Below are 20,105 nucleotides of genomic sequence, written 5' to 3'. Positions count from 1 at the left end.
AGAAGTTAAAAAATGACAGAAAGTAGAAAATATTCACATTTAAGAAGTTAAAAAATGACAGAAAGTAGAAAATATTCACATTTAAAAAAGTAGAAAAAAGTAAAAATATTCACATTAAAGAAAATGAAAAATGACAGAAAATAAGAAAATATTCACATTTACGAAGCTGAAAAATTACAGAAAGTAGAAAATATTCACATTTAAGAAGCTGAAGAATCACAGAGAGTAGAAAATATTCAAATTTAAGAAGCTGAAAAATGACAGAAAGTAGAAAATATCCACATTTAAGAAGCTGGAAAATGACAGAAAGTAGAACATATTCACATTAAAGAAGCTGAAAAATGACAGAAAGTAGAAAATATTCACATTCAAGAAGCTGAGAAATCACAGATGGCTAAACATCAACACTGACGTCATCATAACTTAAACACAAGTTAACATTTTCAAAGGATTATTAATACTATTATTGGAATTTGAAGCCGTGTCAGTCTTGACTGTGGGTGATGGTGACCTCTGCTGGTGACGTTAGATGCTCTTTATTTAGACAGAACCATACACTTTGTATATGAATTTGGGTTATTTAATCACTGTGAACTGATTTCAAGTTGACAGAACAGAACATTCCAGTGCTTTTGTTGTTTTTTTCCATCATATAGGGTCAAAGTTCACTTTTTGCAACAAACAATAGGGTAATAATTTTTGATGAGGTATAAAATCCTTATTTTCTTATTAGTAGTTTATGATTTGACTTTCGGAAGCGATTACAACATACTGAAAAATAAATGGTCAAATGATATGTTAATTTAATTTATTATATGACAATATTTCACATTATAGTGATTTCATGTCAAATAATTGTTGAATATTTTCCACTTTCTGTCATTTTTAAGCTTCTTAAATGTGAATATTTTCTACTTTGTGACATTTTTCAACTTCTAAAATGTGAATATTTTCTACTGTATGTATTTTATCAGCTTCTTAAATGTCAATATTTTCTACTTTGTCACATTTTTCAGCTTCTTAAATGTGAATATATTTTTCTTTCTGTAATTTTTCAGCTTCTTAAATGTCATTATTTTCTACTTTCTTTCATTTTTCAGCTTCTTGAATGTGAATATTTTCTACTCTCTGTGATTTCTCATATTCTTGAATGTGAATCATTTCTACTTTTTGACATTTTTCAGCATCTTAAATGTGAATATTTTGTCAGTCAGTCATCATCTACCGCTTTATCCTCAACCAGAGGGTCGCGGGGGGTGCTGTGCCAATCTCAGCTACATCACCCTGGACAGTTCGCCAGTCCATCGCAGGGCCACACACAGATAGAGACAAACAACCATTCACTCTCACACTCACTCCTATGGTCAATTTGGAGTGTCCAATTTACCTATCCCCACATTGCATGTTTTTGGACTGTGGGAGGAAGCCGGAGTACCCGGAGAGAACCCACGCACACACGGGGAGAACATGCAAACTCCATGCAGAAAGGCCCTTGTTCCAACCGGGGCGAGAGTGCTAACCACTACACCACCGTGTGGCCCGTGAATATTTTGTACTTTCTGTAATTTTCAGCTTCATAAATGTGAATATTTTCTACTCTCTGGGATTTCTCAGCATCTTAAATGTGAATATGTTCTTCTTTATTTCATTGTTCAGCTTCTTAAATGTGAATATTTTCTACTCTGGGATTTCACAGATTCTTAAATGTGAATATTTTCTTCTTTATTTCATTGTTCAGCTTCTTAAATGTGAATATTTTCTACTCTGTGATTTCTCAGCTTCTTAAATGTGAATATTTTCTTCTTTCTTTCATTGTTCAGATTCTTAAATGTGAATATTTTCTACTTTGTGACATTTTTCAGCTTCTTAAATGTGAATATTTTCCACTTTCTGTCATTTTTCAGCATTTTAAATGTGAATATTTTCCACTTTCTGTCATTATTCAGCTTCTTAAATGTGAATATGTTCTACTTTGCGACATTTTTCAGCTTCTTAAATGTGAATATTTTCTACTTTGTGAGATTTTCAGCTTCTTAACTGAATATTTTCTACTTTGTGACATTTTTCAGAATCATAAATCTGAATATTTTCTACTTTGTGACATTTTTCAGAATCTTAAATGTGAATATTTTCTACTTTCTGACATTTCTCAGCTTCTTAAATGTAAATATTTTCTACTTTGTGACATTTCTCAGCTTCTTAAATGTGAATATTTTCTACTTTTTGACATTTCTCAGCTTCTTAAATGTGAATATTTTCTACTTTGTGACATTTCTCAGCTTCTTAAATGTTAATATTTTCTACTTTGTGACGTTTCTCAGCTTCTTAAATGTGAATATTTTCTACTTTGTGACATTTCTCAGCTTCTTAAATGTGAATATTTTCTACTTTGTGACATTTTTCAGCTTCTTAAATGTGAATATTTTCCACTTTCTGTCATTTTTCAGCATTTTAAATGTGAATATTTTCCACTTTCTGTCCTTATTCAGCTTCTGAAATGTGAATATGTTCTACTTTGCGACATTTTTCAGCTTCTTAAATGTGAATATTTTCTACTTTGTGACATTTTTCAGAATCATAAATCTGAATATTTTCTACTTTGTGACATTTTTCAGAATCTTAAATGTGAATATTTTCTACTTTCTGACATTTCTCAGCTTCTTAAATGTAAATATTTTCTACTTTGTGACATTTCTCAGCTTCTTAAATGTGAATATTTTCTACTTTTTGACATTTCTCAGCTTCTTAAATGTGAATATTTTCTACTTTGTGACATTTCTCAGCTTGTTAAATGTGAATATTTTCTACTTTCTGTCATTTTTCAGCTTCTTAAATTTGAATATTTTCTACTCTCTGTGATTCTTCAGCTTCTTAAATGTGAATATTTTCTACTTTGTGACATTTCTCAGCTTCTTAAATGTGAATATTTTCTACTTTGTGACATTTCTCAGCTTCTTAAATGTGAATATTTTCTACTTTCTGTCATTTTTCAGCTTCTTAAATGTGAATATTTTCTACTTTGTGACATTTCTCAGCTTCTTAAATGTGAATATTTTCTACTTTGTGACATTTCTCAGCTTCTTAAATGTGAATATTTTCTACTTTCTGTCATTTTTCAGCTTCTTAAATGTGAATATTTTCTACTTTGTGACATTTCTCAGCTTCTTAAATGTGAATATTTTCTACTTAGTGACATTTTTCATCTTCTTAAATGTGAATATTTTCCACTTTCTGACATTTTTCAGCTTCTTAAATGTGAATATTATCTACTTTGTGAAATTTCTCAGTTTCTTAAATGTGAATATTTTCTACTTTGTGACATTTCTCAGCTTCTTAAATGTGAATATTTTCTACTTTCTGACATTTTTCAGCTTCTTAAATGTGAATATTTTCCACTTTCTGTCATTTGTCAGCTTCTTAAATGTGAATATTTGCGATTTTCGGTTGCAATTACAAGTAAACACAATGTGTCACTTTGTTTGGGGCTCAATTCATCCTGACTGTCAAGACACAGCCTTAGATGCTGAAGCCCTCGACCTCATCAACCATCAGTCACAATGTACTGATTATATATTAATTATATATCAAAACTAACCCTAACCCTATCATATTATAGTGATTACATGTACAATAATTACATCAAATCAAACATAAGATAGATGTATTGTATGACCTGTGTGATCATCCATTTTTGATGAAGTATAAAATCCATAATTTGTATTAGTAGTTTATGATTTCACTTTCACTGAACTCAGTACCACTTCACTATTTAGTTACAGGAAACTAAATAGTAGATAAGGTGGCAAAGGCCGCAACAGGACACACTAACATAGATTTAGCAATACAATTGAGCAAACCGGAAATGAGGAGCATCATTAAACAAAAACTAAAGGAGAGGTAGCAAAAACAATGGGAGGAGGAGAGAAAAGGAAGATGATTTTTCAAAATCCAAAGGAAAGTGGGAGAGGTTACAGTACAGTACATATCAAGGATTAGATTTGGTCATACAGGATTACACAGTACATTATTCAGAATCAATAAACATAATACAGGCAGATGTGATCACTGTGGGCAGGAAGAAATAGTTCAACATGTACTAGCTCGATGTCATGGACATCGAAGAGAAAGAGAAATTATGATTCAAAGGTTGAGAGACATTGAAGTGGAGACATATTGGAAAAGAAGGGACTTTTGCGACTGTGACTGTTACAAAATATTATGTGATTTTCTTAAAACCACAAAGCTGATTGAGAGGATATAGGTTGGGATGTAAGTTGTATTGGTTATGTTTTTCACTGTGTTTGTGTGTGCATATATATGTATGTGTATCTAAGCATGTGTATTAATATGTTTGCTTATATACATATATGTATATTATTATTTATTTATTTATTTTGCAGTATTTAAATCCACATTTTTGATCCACACTCCATACCAGTTGGTGGCGGTAACGCACCAAATCGTTGTTTGCCAACCTCCATAACATCTCAAACAAGAAGAAGAGAGCGGAAAGCCGGAAGTAGTCAGATGATACAGGAAATGGTCGCGGCACTCGTCCTACTGTAACATGTAAGTCGCTGTTCTTTTATTTGGGTTTTCTTTCCCCCAGATTCGTCATATATCGGGACTGTTCGTTATAATACGTGAAATGGAGCATTTAATATTACAGAAAACACAAATGACAGCTTCTGTTAACCCTTCCGGTATGACGAATCATCTTGCAAGGTACTGAGATTAGCTTAAGCTAACGTCAGCTGTCACAGTTACGACAGAGACAATGTACTTAGCACGCTTCTATATACATGTCTATATATATCTACATGGAGAGAATGAGAGAGAGAGAGAGAGCGAGAGAGAGAGATGGCTAAAACAGATGCATGATCACAACATATGAGCTTGTATGAATCGGAAACTTACAGATTACATTTTGATTAGCATAAACATTTCAGACCTGTGACACAAATTGTTTATTTGACAATATATATGTGTGTTTCTAAGTCCCATGTCCCTGAATCACCTAACCTTTTGGAAACTTGATTGTCAGAGAATCAGTTTTCAGCATGGCCTTATAGTCGTGGTCACACCAGATGTGCAGATGAAGTTCCCTGTACCAATTCCATTTTCCTTATTGCTGACATCAACTCTTCAGCTTGTTTTGCAAACTAAATATGGTCGGTGCATCTATAGCAGTGTTTCTCAAACTTTTTCAGACCAAGGACAACTTAACCCATAACCCTTAAACAGTTAAAAATTGCAGCCTCCTAAAATGAACTAGTTGATTTGATATTGAAAACAACCCATATTTAAATTTGAAAACACTGGTGCAGTGCCCGTGCAAAATCTGTTTTTGTGTGTTTTTAGTAATTGTTGGTTTGGTGTGTTTGAGTGCTCATTGTTACTATTGCACAGTAAAAGTTCAGTGACATTTTTATTTGTGTATGGTAGAAAGCAAATACTGATACTGACATAATGGTATACAATAAATATGGAAAATTGAACAACATGGTTGCATAACAGTTGGTTGGTTATCACTGGGATTCAGAGCTTGAGTTCAGTAGGGTGACAGCTGCAGGAAAGAAGCTTCCTCTGAACCGGCTGGTTCAGGTGCAGAGACCTGTAACGCCTCCCAGAGGGGAGTGGGGGGAACAGTCTATGGTTGGGGGCACTGTGTTCGTCATCTGCCTCAACTTCATTGTGCCTTGTCTCACTCTCAATGCTGTGCGAGTGAGAGGGGGTGTGGCTGCAGTAGAGCGGTGAGAGCGGCGAAAGCCAATGTGTGCTTCTTTTATCGATATCTTTTGCATTACTTCTCCAAACAACGCCTAACTGCACTTACTCGTGCCCGTAGCACGACACCTGTCAAATTTGAAATCAGTCGGCTCCTCGGTTCGAGAGATGCAAGTCACAGACAGACATACAGTATGTTACTGGCTTGTCACCTCGCGGACCACTAGGGGTCGCTCACGGACCACCAGTGGTCTGGGGACCACACTTTGAGAAAGGCTGATCAATAGGAATGCCCTTCTATTGTTCAGCCTGCTCATATAATGTTTGATATGATACAGTGATGTCACAGTGGAGAAAGTTAAATTCTGGTTATGTTTCACCAATAACTGATGCTGATAATTGTCTTGTGTTAGCTTTCCTGCTTAGCTTATAGATCATGGTCAGAAAGTGCAGGGGAGATATTTCCTCCAGGACAGAAGCTGTAGCTGCTTCGGGCTGACACTCTTACACCTAAAGGCACCGCAGCTCTCTCACAACACGTGTGAAGGTGTTAATTAAAGCGCAATTTTTGAAAATCTTATATACTTGTCAAATGTCCACTCAAGTTGGCAGACTGACAGACGGACACAATTGCATAATTTTTTAACAATAAAATCAAAATCTTTTTTACATTGATTTTTAATAGAGAGCCACCCGAAATTTCAGCCGAAATACTTTTTGTCTGCGAGCTCACGCAGATAAACCGCAGATTTCATCTCTAAGTTGAATTAAAACACAATAGGTTTCAAAAATTCAAGCAGACACATGGAGGTTGAGAGAGAGAGAGCTTTTCGCTATTCATGACAAGGTTAATTTTAATGTTGTTTGAAGTTGTTCGCCTGTACCTATTATGCTTTTATTGTTAAGAAGCCACAATAAATGTCATATTCAAAATTGTTATTGCACACTTGGTTTAAATAATTTTACTTCTAAGTACATTTTTATATCAGAAGTACAGTAATTGTACTTTAAGATTTTAACTCAAATAATATTCTAAAACAGGGCTATTCAATTAATTTGAAATTGGGGCCAATTCATGAAACTGAGGCAAAACAAGGGGCCGGAGAATATGAGTAATTATAAAAAAATTACAACAACATACTGAAGGAGTCAATATATTATATTTTGTAAATGCAGAACAACATATGCACATTGTGATGCACTAAATGTTATGACAATAATTTACAATTATTAAATGCCCACATCACCGCAGGTGGGACCATAGGCATCAGATACGGCAGGGGCCCCCAGCACTATTTATGATCAACAATTTTGTCCCCACCACTTCTATAATTTTTATCAATTTATCATTAACACTCGAACTACCGGAAAGGATGTACCTACTAGAAATACCATAGCGGTCAGAAATTGAATCCGCTCTTGAAATTACAGATAAAAAGCCCCTACTTTTTTTTTTTCAGGTAATGTTTTTGCCAACTAAAATGAATTAAGAAAAGTTATCTTTAGTGATGTCCCTGCCCTTTCCTGTGTAAGGCTCCACTTAAACCAACACCACACTGTCAGGGATTCCGGCTGTTAATTAGCTACCTGGAGCCATGGTACGACATGATAAGCCAAAAATATTTGTCTCAGCCGGCTCTAACTAAATTGCATGGTAAAGTGTACAATCGCATATTAGAGAAAATAAAAGTTTCACTACAGATATCTTGAGCTCTGACGTTTCCCCTGTGTCACTTTTAAGTTTAACAGCTCACTGGCCCATGTATTGTCATTTTAACAAAATGAACTCTGTCGATACAAGCCCCGTCCCGTGTTATATCTCGTTTAGAAATATATTGATATATATTAAAATATCGAGATATCGCCCCGCCCTAAAGTCAAGTCTGATCAAGAATGATCCCAGTCTTTTCCACACAAAGAGACACACAATTCTGTGCTGCTTTTCTGTATCGGTATTGGATCGGATTGGCCAATTCTAAACCTCAGATATCGGAGGTGAAAAAATTGGATCAGCATCCCTAGTTAGAGTCAGCGATGACACGTTTATAGAACTACAATGCCAGAAATATCTAACTTTCAGGGGGATCGGGCAACATATGGCAAAGTTAGAGGTTAGTCTCACATATAATGTTTTGTGTAGATCAGTCAATGTACAGCAAACTTAGAGGGCACTTCCTGTTTAAAATGGCTGACTTGTTGTTCGGTCGAAGGCGTGTCTGTAAACGTGTTCAGTGAAGTTCCCTTTTCTCACATATCAAGTTTCATGCAGATCAGACAATGTTAGGCTTTACTTCCTGTTTTGGGCATTCCACTTCCTGTTTGGAGGTCATCTTTGCAGACATGGTCAGGATGGGTCTGGGTTCCCACATACCAAGTTTTAGTTGGATACAACAATTCCTGTTTGAGCAGCATGAAAAACTGTAAATGTCTGCTGTCACCAAGGGGCGCTGAACACGTCTATATGAAAATTTAATATTTTCATATAGACGTGTTCAGGGCCGGACTTTCATCAATCTTAGCAAGTTTGGTTCAAATCGGACCAGGATTGGCAAAGTTGTGGAGGTGCAGTTTTCAAAATGTTCCATTTTCAGCAACTACCCGTCATCAACATCGAGTTTTGTTCGGATCGGACCTTCCATTGCGAAGTTATAAGAGTTTCGTTCTCTGGGGCAAGAAAAATCGTCATTTTTGCCAACCTTGGTGCCTCCTATCTCGTACACCATGCGACATTTTAAAAAACTTTCAATAACTTCCTCAACTTGTCCACAGTGACCTCACCAAGTTTGAAGGTGTTCGCACGAAAGCTCTAGGACAGGGGTGGGCAATTATTTTCCACACACACACACTAATGTTGCAATCAGACCGGATGAGTTTACATACGAGTGATGGTGCTTCGCTGGTTAGATAATAAGATAATAAACATGGAGGGAGATAATGATAACTCCTGAACTTAAACTGAGACCACGGACATCATTCTTAACGTTGCCTCTGACTCCTTTGTGTGCTCTTCATCAGATAAGTTCTTGTATTTCTCTTCGTGTTTAGTCACATAGTAGCTTGTAATCCTTAAACACAGCGACTTGTGTATCACAAACTCAGCACACGGGTTGTCCTTTGACACCTGTGAAGAAATATTTAGTAGTCCATGTCTTGTTGGAAACGCGCCATTCAGAATTAACTTTTCTTTTATTAATGACATTTTTAGGGGGCCAGGGGTAACTGGCTAGAGCAGGGGTGGGCAATTATTTTCCACAAGGGGCCACATGAGAAACAAAAAATATCGTTGAGGGCCGAGCCAAATTTGAATTCATTTTAATTTAATTGTATCACTTTCATCTAAAAAAAAAAAGCAGTAAATTGTATTGTTTTGGTGTAAATTGGGCAGCATACAAACACACAATAAACACAATTACTAACCAACTCTATTGAAAATATCAAATGACTACACTATATAATGAATACTATTATACTATACTACTGTGGTGTGGTGTGGTGTAGTGCAGTGCAGTGAATATACACCCACACACACACACACGCAGAGCGCACCTGCACGCTTACACACTAATGCTGCAATCACACCGTACGAGTTTACATACGAGTGACGTTGCTTCGCTGGTGAGATAATGAACAGGGAGGGAGATAATGATAACTCCTGAACTTAAACCGAGACACTTGTAGAATAAAAGTACTACGGACCTCGTTCTTAACGTTGTCTTCTATATAGGCTGCCTCCGACTCCTTTGCGCGCTCGTCATCAGATAAGTTCTTATATTTCTCTTTGTGTTTGGTCACGTAGTAGCGATTCAGATTGTAATCCTTAAACACAGCGACTTGTGTACCACAAACGACTTGTGTACACGGCGTTACCTTTGACGCCTGTAAAGAAATATTTAGCAGTCCATGTCTTGTTGAAAATGCTTAAAGGGCCGTATGTGGCCCGCGGGCCGTAAAATGCCCAGGTCTGGGCTAGAGTCACCTGCCGCTGTGCAGACAGACGGTTGCAAAAATTGAGGATTTTAAATTATAAACTGTACGGGGAGCCAGTGTAGAGAAGCTAACACTGGAGTTATATGGTCCCTCTTTCTAGTTCCTGTCAGAACTCGTGCTGCAGCATTTTGAATGAACTGAAGGGTTCTAACAGACTTGTTGGAACATCCTGATAATAAGGAGTTACAGTAATCTAATCTAGATGTAACAAAAGCAGGAACTAGTTTTACAGCATCCTGTAAGGACAGAATGTTTCTAATTTTCATAATGTTCCGCAGGTGGAAGAAGGCTGTTCTGGAAATGAGTTTTATGTGTGAATCAAATGACATTTCCTGGTCAAAAGTAACTCCAAGGTTCCTCACAGTGGAACTGGAAGCCATGGTGATGTCATGAAATAAAATGACCATGTTTTATTATGTCGCCTATTATGCAAAGACAACACACTAGAGAGAGACAGACAGAGATAGAGACAGAGAGACAGACACAGAGTGAGAGAGAGAGACATACAGAGAGAGACACACACGTGCTGTGGTGGCTCCTCTGCTCCACTCTCAAGTTTCTCTTTCCCATTGGCCAAACTCTCGTTTCTTTTTACACAGTCTATGGTTTAAACCCGCTTACTTCTGTCGGCAGTGGGACACGCGTCGCGACTCGCACTCAACCAACGTGTCACAGTGAGAAAAAAAGAGCTTCTCATGTTCTGTGGGGTAAAAGAGGAGGACAAAAAACACTGACCACCGCTGCAGTGTGGACTATATTGTATGTGGTTAGATGCTGTTTAAACACGTAGTATAGTATAATAGGTAATTGTTTTCATGTGCTTGCTGATAAATGTGTCGTATTCTGTAGCCATGGCACGCAGACGCGCAGGGGTGCCATCTCACCAGCTGGAGATCATAGACCGGAAGCTCCAATTAACGCTGCGTTTGTGTGTGTATCTGCGTCATTACCTCGTTTATGAAACCCTAAAGTTTCAGCCACTGCTGAGAAAATAGGGTTTTATTGTTTTCCTGGACTCTGCGAAGCAGATCGGCACTTCCGTATGTTGATGATGTCATCAGTAAACCTCACCACTCCTCTCACCACCGTAGCGCCTCCTGGTGCGGGCACTAGTCCGGGCACATCCGGTTGCGTACATTCAACCGCAGAAGAAGAAGAACTACTCTCGTTGTAGTTGCTGAGATGCAGAGCATCCACCGTGCCAGAGGGGGAGCTGTGTATCTGAGAGCTGGCCTACCAATTACGTCACTTCCAGGTACCTGGCCAATCACAGGACAGTGGGAAAGCTCTCGTTGGCTTTGGTCTGAAACAGCGCAGCTGACGAGAACGTCAGTGAGGAGATATTTCGATCGGCTCGAAATATCTCCTCGATCGGCTCGACTAGGAGGATTTTAACCATGAAAACAAGTAGTGTTGTTCCGATACCATTTTTTGGCCCCCGATACCGATTCCAATACCTGGCTGTGCAGTATCGTCCAATGCCGATACCGTACCGATACCACGCCATTTGGAAAAAAAAAAATATAAGAGCTTTTTTTCTTCTAATACTAAAGAACTGCAAACTCACTTGGATGTAAAATGATTGCTATCATGGCTTGGTCAGGCACTGCTTAAACACCTTTGTGAAACAGGAAAAAAGGCTAATACAGAGTGAATCCAGTAGAACTTTTTTATTGCCTACCTGGTATGGGTGACAATAATTGAATAAACTCTTCTAAAACCTGACAGTTTTGGCCAAAATAGTGCAATATCCATGTAATTGCAACATGTATAATAGTAGTGCAACAAGAAGTAAAATTAAATTAAAATAAGAAATAATATTATAATAATAATACATTATAAAATGTGTATTTTGTACAGCGCTTTTGAAACAGGTCTTTTTTTCCAGTGAAAGACAAGTGAAAAAACAAGAGAAAATAGCAAATTCTTGAAAAGAGTAGGCTAACGTTACCTTTGGCTTGGGGATGTTGCTTTACCAATGTGGGATCCTTTGAACTCGTTTGCATCTAGCACCACGCTTTCCGCTTTTCATATTGAACGTTCAATGTCCACCAAGTGACAGGGAAAGTGGGGAGACGTGGCTGCTCCAGATATCAGTAGTAAAGCTTATGGCCTGCACCTTTTCTAGCTTCCTTGAAACATGCTCCGTCATCTTCTTTTTGAGTGCAGGGACAGCCTTCTCTGTGATGTATTATCTTGCTCACTGTTGCCGTCGCCTCAAACTCTTTGTGTTCGTTCATATGTTTCGTTCTCAAATGTTTTATCAGGTTCGAGGTATTGAAAGTGACGGTTTTAGTTCCACCTCTCGCAACTTTCAGACCCCAAATCTTGCATGTAGCTGTTGTACTCGCTGGACTTTCTATGTTGAAATATTTCCAAATGGCCGACATTTTCTCACCCGTGGCACGCTGGTTTGTTTTTCCTCAACATGAAAAACCTGCCCCGCCATTGATTAAGAGCGGAGCGGGCCAATAGCGATAGCTGCCGCACTGAACACGTGTGATCACACAGCAGTGAGTGTCGGGCGAGAGAAGACACAAGTCTTGTGTTCAAAGTTCCATACTAGCATCAGTAAATGGCATCGGCGCGTTATTCGTTAGTACTCGCCGATACCGATGCCAGCATTTTAGTGCCGTATCGGGGCCCTTCCGATACTAGTATCGGTATCGGTGCAACACTAAAAACAAGTTAAAGGCGACATAGACCGCAAGCTCCAATTAACACGCGGTTGTGTGTGTGTATCTGCGTCATTACCTCGTTTATGAAACCCTAAAGTTTTAGAACAACAGTTCAGCCACTGCTGAGAAAATAGTGTTGTATTGTTTTCCTGGGCTCTGCGAAGCGGATCGGCACTTCCGTAGTTTGATGTCGTCATCAGAAATCCTCACCACTCCTCTCACCACCGTAGTGCCTCCCGGTGCGGGCACTAGTCCGGGCACATCCGGTTGCGTACATTCAACCGCAGAAGAAGAAGAACTACTCTCGTTGTAGCTGCTGAGATGCAGAGCATCCACCGTGCCAGAGGGGGAGCTGTCTATCTGAGAGCTGGCCTATCTATTACGTCACTTCCAGGTACCTGGCCAATCACAGGACAGTAGCAAAGCTCTCGTTGGCTGGCCAATCACAACACAGTCCACGTTCTGGGGGTGTGGTTTTGGTCTGAAACAGCGCGGCTGACGAGAGCGTCAGTGAGGAGATATTTTGATCGGCTCGTTTGCAGCGATTAGGAGGATTTTAACCATGAAAACAAGTTAATATATGTAGGTCCTCCATAACTAACATATACGTGACCATGAAGACAAGTTAATATATGTAAGTAGACCTCCATAACTAACATATATGTGACCATGAAAACAAGTTAATATATGTAAGTAGACCTCCATGACTCACATATATGTGTGATTGTGTATACAGTCCACATCCCTCCCACAGCCGATGCAGCCGCAGCGTGTGAGAGGCTGCACAGCTCAGTGTCGGCACTGCAAACGGAACACCCGAACTCTCTCCTGCTCATAAATGGTGATTTAAACCATGCCTCGCTTTCCTCCTTTTTCCCCACGTTCACACAGTACGTGAAGTGCTACACCCGGGCAAATATAAAGGGTGCGTACACCTCCGCCCCCCTCCCTCCACTCGGCCGCTCTGATCACAACCTGATACGTCTGCGACCTGAATACACACCCGTGGTGAGGAGGCAGCCCGCACAGAAAATAACTGTAATGATGTGGAATGAAGAAGCCAAGGAGAGGTGGAGAGACTGCTTCGAGACAACAATCTGGGAGACATTCTCTGATGGAGATAACATCGATGGCTTCAATGACTGTTTCACAGATTACATGAAATTCTGTGAGGAGAACGTCGCACCAACCCACAGGGTGCGGTGCTTTGCCAATACCAAGCCATGGGTGACCCCTCAACTTCAAGTCCTGCTGAACAAGAAGAAGAGGGTGTTTGCTTCAGGGAGCAGAAAGGAGCTGAAAGAAGTCCAGCGGGAGCTCAAGAAGGCGATCAGAAAGTCTAAGGAAGTCTACAAGAGGAAGCTGGAGGAGCAGATGGGGCAGAGCAGGACGAGGGATGTGTGGAGAGGCCTGAAGAACATCACAGGTCATGGACAGAGTGGAGCCACAGCAGGGGGGGGGACCAGCGATGGGCCACTGAACTGAATCAATAGTTCAGTGTGTTACCCCCCTGGGGGAGAAATAAAGTCATTCATTCATATGCAAATAACACACACACACACACACAGACAGACATTCCTGGAATTTATAGATAGATGATGTCCCACCCAGCCTGTGTGATTAGGTCAGTCATCTTAGGCTGGGTCATGTTTCCTCTGGTGAAGAGGAGACCCACCCAATTATTCGTGGTGCTGTGGACATTTAATGTGCTCAAGCAGAGGCACAAGCTTGAGCACAAAATAAACGTTATTAAGCAGGAAATTAATTACCATTTGTGCCGTGAGTGGTTGTTGTGGTCCGCAGTCTGGCCATGTCTGTCCAGCAGCAAAAGGGAGCCATCCAGAAATGGAAACTTATTTATTTGGATCCGGGCCTAATAGGCCTAGTCCACTCTAGTTATGACCATGGGGATGACAGAGATGGGTCTTGATCAAACCCCCTCTGTGTTGTGTCCTTTTTATGGTCTAAGAATATAGCCTGTTTTGTATTTCTGTCTGTGTCAAACGTGGAAATCTGTGACAATGTGTTCTCGGATCATTTGCCAGTGCTGTTTGAAGCTGTTGTCTCCTGCGCTGCAGTTAAATCTGGCGCTCCTGCTCGCTGCTGTCGGATTTTTAACCCCGTCACTGCCAGTCAGTTCTCTGCTGCCTTTAACCAGCGCTCTGACTTAACCTCTGCAAACACGGAGGTGCTCAGTTCCTGGTTTCACTCCTCCTGCCAAACCATACTGGACTCTGTGGCTCCATTTAAAACTGTGCAGCCCAGAGCTAAACCTAAGCCCTGGTTCAATGCGAAAACTCGTGCAGCCAGGCAGGATTGCCGCAAAGCTGAACGCAGGTGGAAAAAGGACAAGCTGCAGGTTTCTCGCCAAATCCTAAAAGACTGCTGGTGCCGCTACCGGAACACTGTAAAAGAGTGGTTGTGATTGTGGTTTGCTAGCCAATTATAGACCTATCTCCAAGCTGCCTTTTATTTCTAAAATCCTGGAAAAAGTTGTCTACGCTCAGTTGAAGTCGTTCCTGGATGAGCATGATATCCTGGAGGTTTTCCAGTCTGGTTTTAAAACAATGCATAGTACGGAGTCAGCTTTATTAAGAGTGTTTAATGTAGAGATGTTCCGATACCATTTTTTCCCTCCCGATACCGATTCCGATACTTGTGCTGTGGGTATCGGCCGATACCGAGTACCGATACCGATACCAGTGTGTTATAAAAAAATATATATCATACTACGCCTGTATGACTGTGATATGATTATCATCACCAAATCCTTTACCGTATCAGTCACGGGTGTCAGACAGTGGAATAATCTGGATGAGGAGATGAAAAAATCAGCAAAACGGAGTGTATTTAAAAAGAAGTATGTAGAGATGACCATTAATCGATACAGAATGACCCAGGAGGAAAGTATGACAAAGGTCAGAGACAGAAATCTGTAGACACCGTGTGGATACGGCAGTGGAAGCAAATGTAACCAAACAACAGCTGACATTAGAGATACACACACACACACGCAGGTCCTCACTCTGTGTTGGATAATAATTAAGTAGTGGCTGTCGTACACAGCATAAAAATAAAATAAAAAAAACACAGAAACAAACACATTTCGGTCTGCTTCGGTACCTGTCGTCTGCACACTACTCGCTTTCGCTGATCGTGCCCAATAACATGTATTTTTACAGGAGTAACGTTAGGTAACACTTAACTTAGGTTTCCTTTATTTGTTGACTTACTCGCTGAAAAGTAGTGGGTGGTGGTCACGGAGATGGCTCGTCAAATTGGAAGTGTTACCCCCCTTCGCGGAGATTTTTGGAGCGCAGGTGGCTTCAGCCGTGTTGTCGCTGGACAGACAGTGGAAACTGCGCATGCGCGCCCGCTTCTGAGCGAGTGCCGTTCAGGTGCTGCTGCTTCTCCAGGAAATGAGCAGTATCACTGTGAGTTTTTCGGTAATCAGTTGCGGTAATCAATCACGGTTTTAACGATAATTAAAATTTGAAACGGTAGTACTAACCGTCGGAATTTTACCACGGTTTATCGTCATACCGGTAATCGTTACATCCCTAGCTGACATACATGGAGTCTGATTGACTGTCTAGAGCTAGACTGCATCTCTGAGTGCTACCTGATGCTGAAACATGTTTTTGTCAAAATGTCATAAGAAAAAGAAAAATGATGTATTGTATGATGAAAATATGTATTCTGTGGGTAATGGGGACGTGACTAGATAAGCTTTTGCTTCTCCGGCTTTCCCTTTTGGTTATGTGTATTGTGTAAACTACACTAAGATGATGTGTGATGATGAGAGATCTAACTGACATGACTGAAATAAACATACATATATATATATATATATATATATATATATATATATATATATATATACAGTATACATATATATATATATATATATATATATATATATATATATAAATAAATCATTGGTGGTAAGGTTTGGCTCAGGTTAAACCCTCTGTAAAACATGAACGTATACAGCAAATGGACATCATTTATTTTTACCAGTGATATGTTATTTCGTTTTTCAGCTTGTACGTTTGTTTTCACTCTGGTCCAAACACCGCGGCACTGGCAGAGCTTCATGTTTCCATGACGACTGACCGGGAAAGGACGTGCGTGACATTATTTTTACTTGACTCCAGATTGTTAAAATGAGTCTCTGAAGTAACGCTAAACTTTAAAAACAGAGGCATACATACGCAGGACACAGGTACGCTGGTTAGTTGTAGCGCTGCTCTTTTCATTTAATAAACGGGTCGCTCCAGTTTGACTGTAGACGCGCTAACGGAGCTAGCGCAGCTAACAATGCTAACGGAGCTAAGGCAGCTAACAACGCTAACGGAGCTAGCACAGCTACAACGCTAACGGAGCTAACTGGTAAATACTGCCAAACCGCCGACATGATGAGCTAACGTTAGCTCCTTGTCTACAAGTGTCGGGTGATCAGTTCTTCTTCACACGTCTAAAACAGCACAGCGCAACTGTTTCAAGAGCGGCGAAGAAGAACCGCGTCAGAGCTAAAGGAGCTCTATTAAATAACGTGGTATCGGATCGGTGCATGGACTCCAGTACTCGCCGATACCAATACCCACATTTTCGGCAGTATCGGAGGCATTTCCGATACCGGTATCGGAATCGGAACAACTCTAGTTTAATGACATCCTCGTCACCACGTGGTCCTTGTCCTGCTGGACCTAACTGCAGCGTTTGACACTGTAGACCACAACATTCTACTGTCACGCTTGCAGCACCTTGTGGGCATTAGTGGTAGCGCCCCAAAAATGGTTCAGATCGTATCTTGAGGGAAGATCTATGCGCATACGCCTTGGTGGCTCTGAGTCCTGCTCTGCTCCGCTGTCATATGGGGTTCCACAGGGTTCAATTTTAGGGCCCCTGCTCTTCTCTCTGTATCTGCTTCCCCTGGGTTCCATCCTAAGAAAACACGGCATTTCCTTTCATTTTTATGCTGACGACAGTCAGATCTATGTGCCACTGAAAAAGATAAATACCTGTCTGAAGTCACTTCTGCTATGTCTTGAAGACATTAAAGACTGGATGTCTCTGAACTTTTTAAAATTCAATGAAAAGAAGACAGAAGGGATGGTGTTTGGTCCGAGCGGCTCTAGAAACCCCCCCCCTGTTGACTTCGGCCCTTTGGCACAATATATGAAGCCAGTAGTCTCAAACTTGGGTTTTAAGATAGACAGTGATTTTAAATTGGACCGGCAAATTGGTGCAACAGTGAAGTCCAGCTTCTTTCACCTGAGGCAGCTGGCAAAGGTGAAGCCTTTTCTTGCACATGAGCACTTTGAAGCAGTAATCCACGCCTTCATTACATCTCAGCTGGATTACTGCAATGCACTCTACCTTGGAGTCAGCCAGTCCTCCCTCACACGTCTCCAGTTGGTCCAGAACGCTGCTGCTCGCCTCTTAACTGGGGCGCGTAAGAGTCAGCACATCACTCCTATTCTGGCCTCCCTCCACTGGCTGCCTGTGCATTTTAGAGTCCATTTTAAGATTCTTTTATTTGTTTTTAAATCTTTAAATGGTCTTTACCTCTCTGAGCTTCTCCATCCCTACGCTCCTGCTCGGTGTCTCAGGTCAGCTGACCAGCTGCTCCTGGAGGTACCGAGGTCTAAGCGGAAGCTCAGAGGGGAAAAAGTCTTTTCCATTGCCGGTCCCAAACCTTGGAACGTCCTCCCGCTCCACATCAGACAAGCCCCCTCACTGTCCATTTTTAAAACTCATCTTAAAACCCATTTTTATTCCTTGGCTTATAACTCTGCATGAGACTCTGCTCTTGTTTTTTAGTGTTTTATTGTTTTTATTCTCTCAATATCTTTATTGTTTTATTGTTTTTATTGTTTCAACATTTTTGTTGTTTTAGTATTTTTATTGTTTTACTTTTTGTACAGCACTTTGTCTCAGCTATGGCTGCTTAAAGTGCTTTATAAATAAAGTTGAGTTGAGTTGAGTATTTATTTGGTAAATGTGCTTATTTTCAATATTTAAGAACTTGTACTTTTGTTTCAGAGTCTGTGTTGTTATTTATGTATTAAATAATTGTTCCAGTATATGTTCCCCCTAATTTGTAAATGGTGCTGGTCATCTGCTGTATGTTTGCTTGTGGTTGTTGGTAGTCGGTAGTGTTGTGTATTAGCACTGTAGCTCTGTGTACTGTTCGGCTAGCAGATTTAGAATTTTGTTGTCAATTTAGCTGACATTTGACCTTTTTAATTCTATTGATTAATTTGAATTTTGCCCATGTACACTTAATGCTTAATTTTTTTTCCTTCCTTCAAGACCCCTTGTGGTAGGTGGTGCTGACTAATACCAGGGTCGGGCATGGCAGGTCCTTGGTCCTATTTCGATGTACCACACTAGATAGGGATCTAGTGTGGTACATCGAAATAAATGATGGACACCATTCACCACTCATGACACCATGGGAGACAATTGAAATGGGATTAAAAAATTAAATGAGTTATGACAAAGGATTCTAGACTAAACTAGTAGGGCTGTAAAGTCCCGGTCGACTAGTCGATACGTTTTGGTTCGACTCACATTCTGATAAGTCGATTTTTTGCCGTGTTAATTTCATACAGTCTATGGTTGATTTGATTTCATCTGGAGGAATGTACCAAGTGCTAATGGGGATGTTTTCAGAGCACCTGTGTTTCACAGGTAACAGCGTGTCTTCAGAGAACACCCCCCTTGTTTTCAGTATTTTGGATTAGCCCAACCCACTAGAGACAGACAGATTAAAGAACGTGCGGTGGTTTTATTTCATGTTGAGCTACAGTCAGTCGTCCTTTAACATGTCACAGACATCACAGTGTGGCAGCATTTTACAAAAATAGATTTTGATAAAAAAGTCAAATGCAAAGTTTGCCAGCAACAGTTTTCATATCACAGCTCAACTACAAACATACAAACATACAAATATAAAAACTTCAGCTAACTTGTCTTCATTATGTTGCTCCGTCTGTTTTGAGTATATGATCATATCAGAATTGTCATATGTCAATGTTTTAGTTTAATAATCATTGATTTGTTTTGTAACTGCAGATGCACTTGCCCGCAACAACGGCAGCGATCTATTTGTGTCTCAGCCGTGAAGCTGAGCTCCTTTGTTCAGTGTCTCTGTGTGAGGACATGAGACAAATCATCTCAATATTCCTCAACAGTTTCTATCACGCTGATATCAACGTAGTATAGTATATAGTATATTTTCGGAAATCATGCGCTTTGATATTGCAGATGCACGAGATGCAAAACACTTTCAGAGCCGTCAAGTGTTCCTTCACTTATGTATGCCTTTCTCTCCCCTCTCTCTCCAGATCCACAGATCCAGGGTTTGTCTCTACCTCAGGCCACCATGTCTCGTTCCCGTCAACCTCCACTAGTCACAGGCATTTCACCGAAAGAGGGTGCTGCTTGGACCAAAGTCACCATCCGTGGAGAAAACCTGGGCACAGGCCCAGTTGACCTCATTGGTAATTAATATTAACAATTATAATATTAATATAAGCACATTTCTCTCCAGCAGCATTCTTGTGGGGAATAAAATGATCCTTATTTATTCTTTTGGTGTTTTACACTTTCCCTACTGTCCCTGTACTTATTTTCTTATTAAATTATATGTACTGAACATGACTTGTGTACCGTTACACCCCTATAAGGGTTGTACTAAACACA

General features: G+C 40.0%; 1 protein-coding gene across 2 annotated transcripts in view; it reads left to right on the top strand.

Moving 5' to 3' along the window:
• The first annotated feature begins 4,507 nt into the window (after positions 1-4,507).
• Positions 4,508-20,105, top strand: part of exoc2 (exocyst complex component 2) — a 71,418-nt gene continuing 55,820 nt past the window's right edge. For both annotated transcript variants that reach the window (XM_058637742.1, XM_058637741.1), the window contains exons 1-2: positions 4,508-4,569; positions 19,748-19,903. In XM_058637742.1, the coding sequence (XP_058493725.1) occupies positions 19,786-19,903 (118 nt within the window). In that variant the 5' untranslated portion in view covers positions 4,508-4,569; positions 19,748-19,785. The remainder of the gene's footprint in view (positions 4,570-19,747; positions 19,904-20,105) is intronic.

The sequence above is a fragment of the Solea solea genome, chromosome 9 (assembly GCF_958295425.1).
Source record: "Solea solea chromosome 9, fSolSol10.1, whole genome shotgun sequence".
Lineage (NCBI taxonomy): Eukaryota > Metazoa > Chordata > Actinopteri > Pleuronectiformes > Soleidae > Solea > Solea solea.
This window is presented reverse-complemented; position numbering and strand designations above follow the sequence as displayed.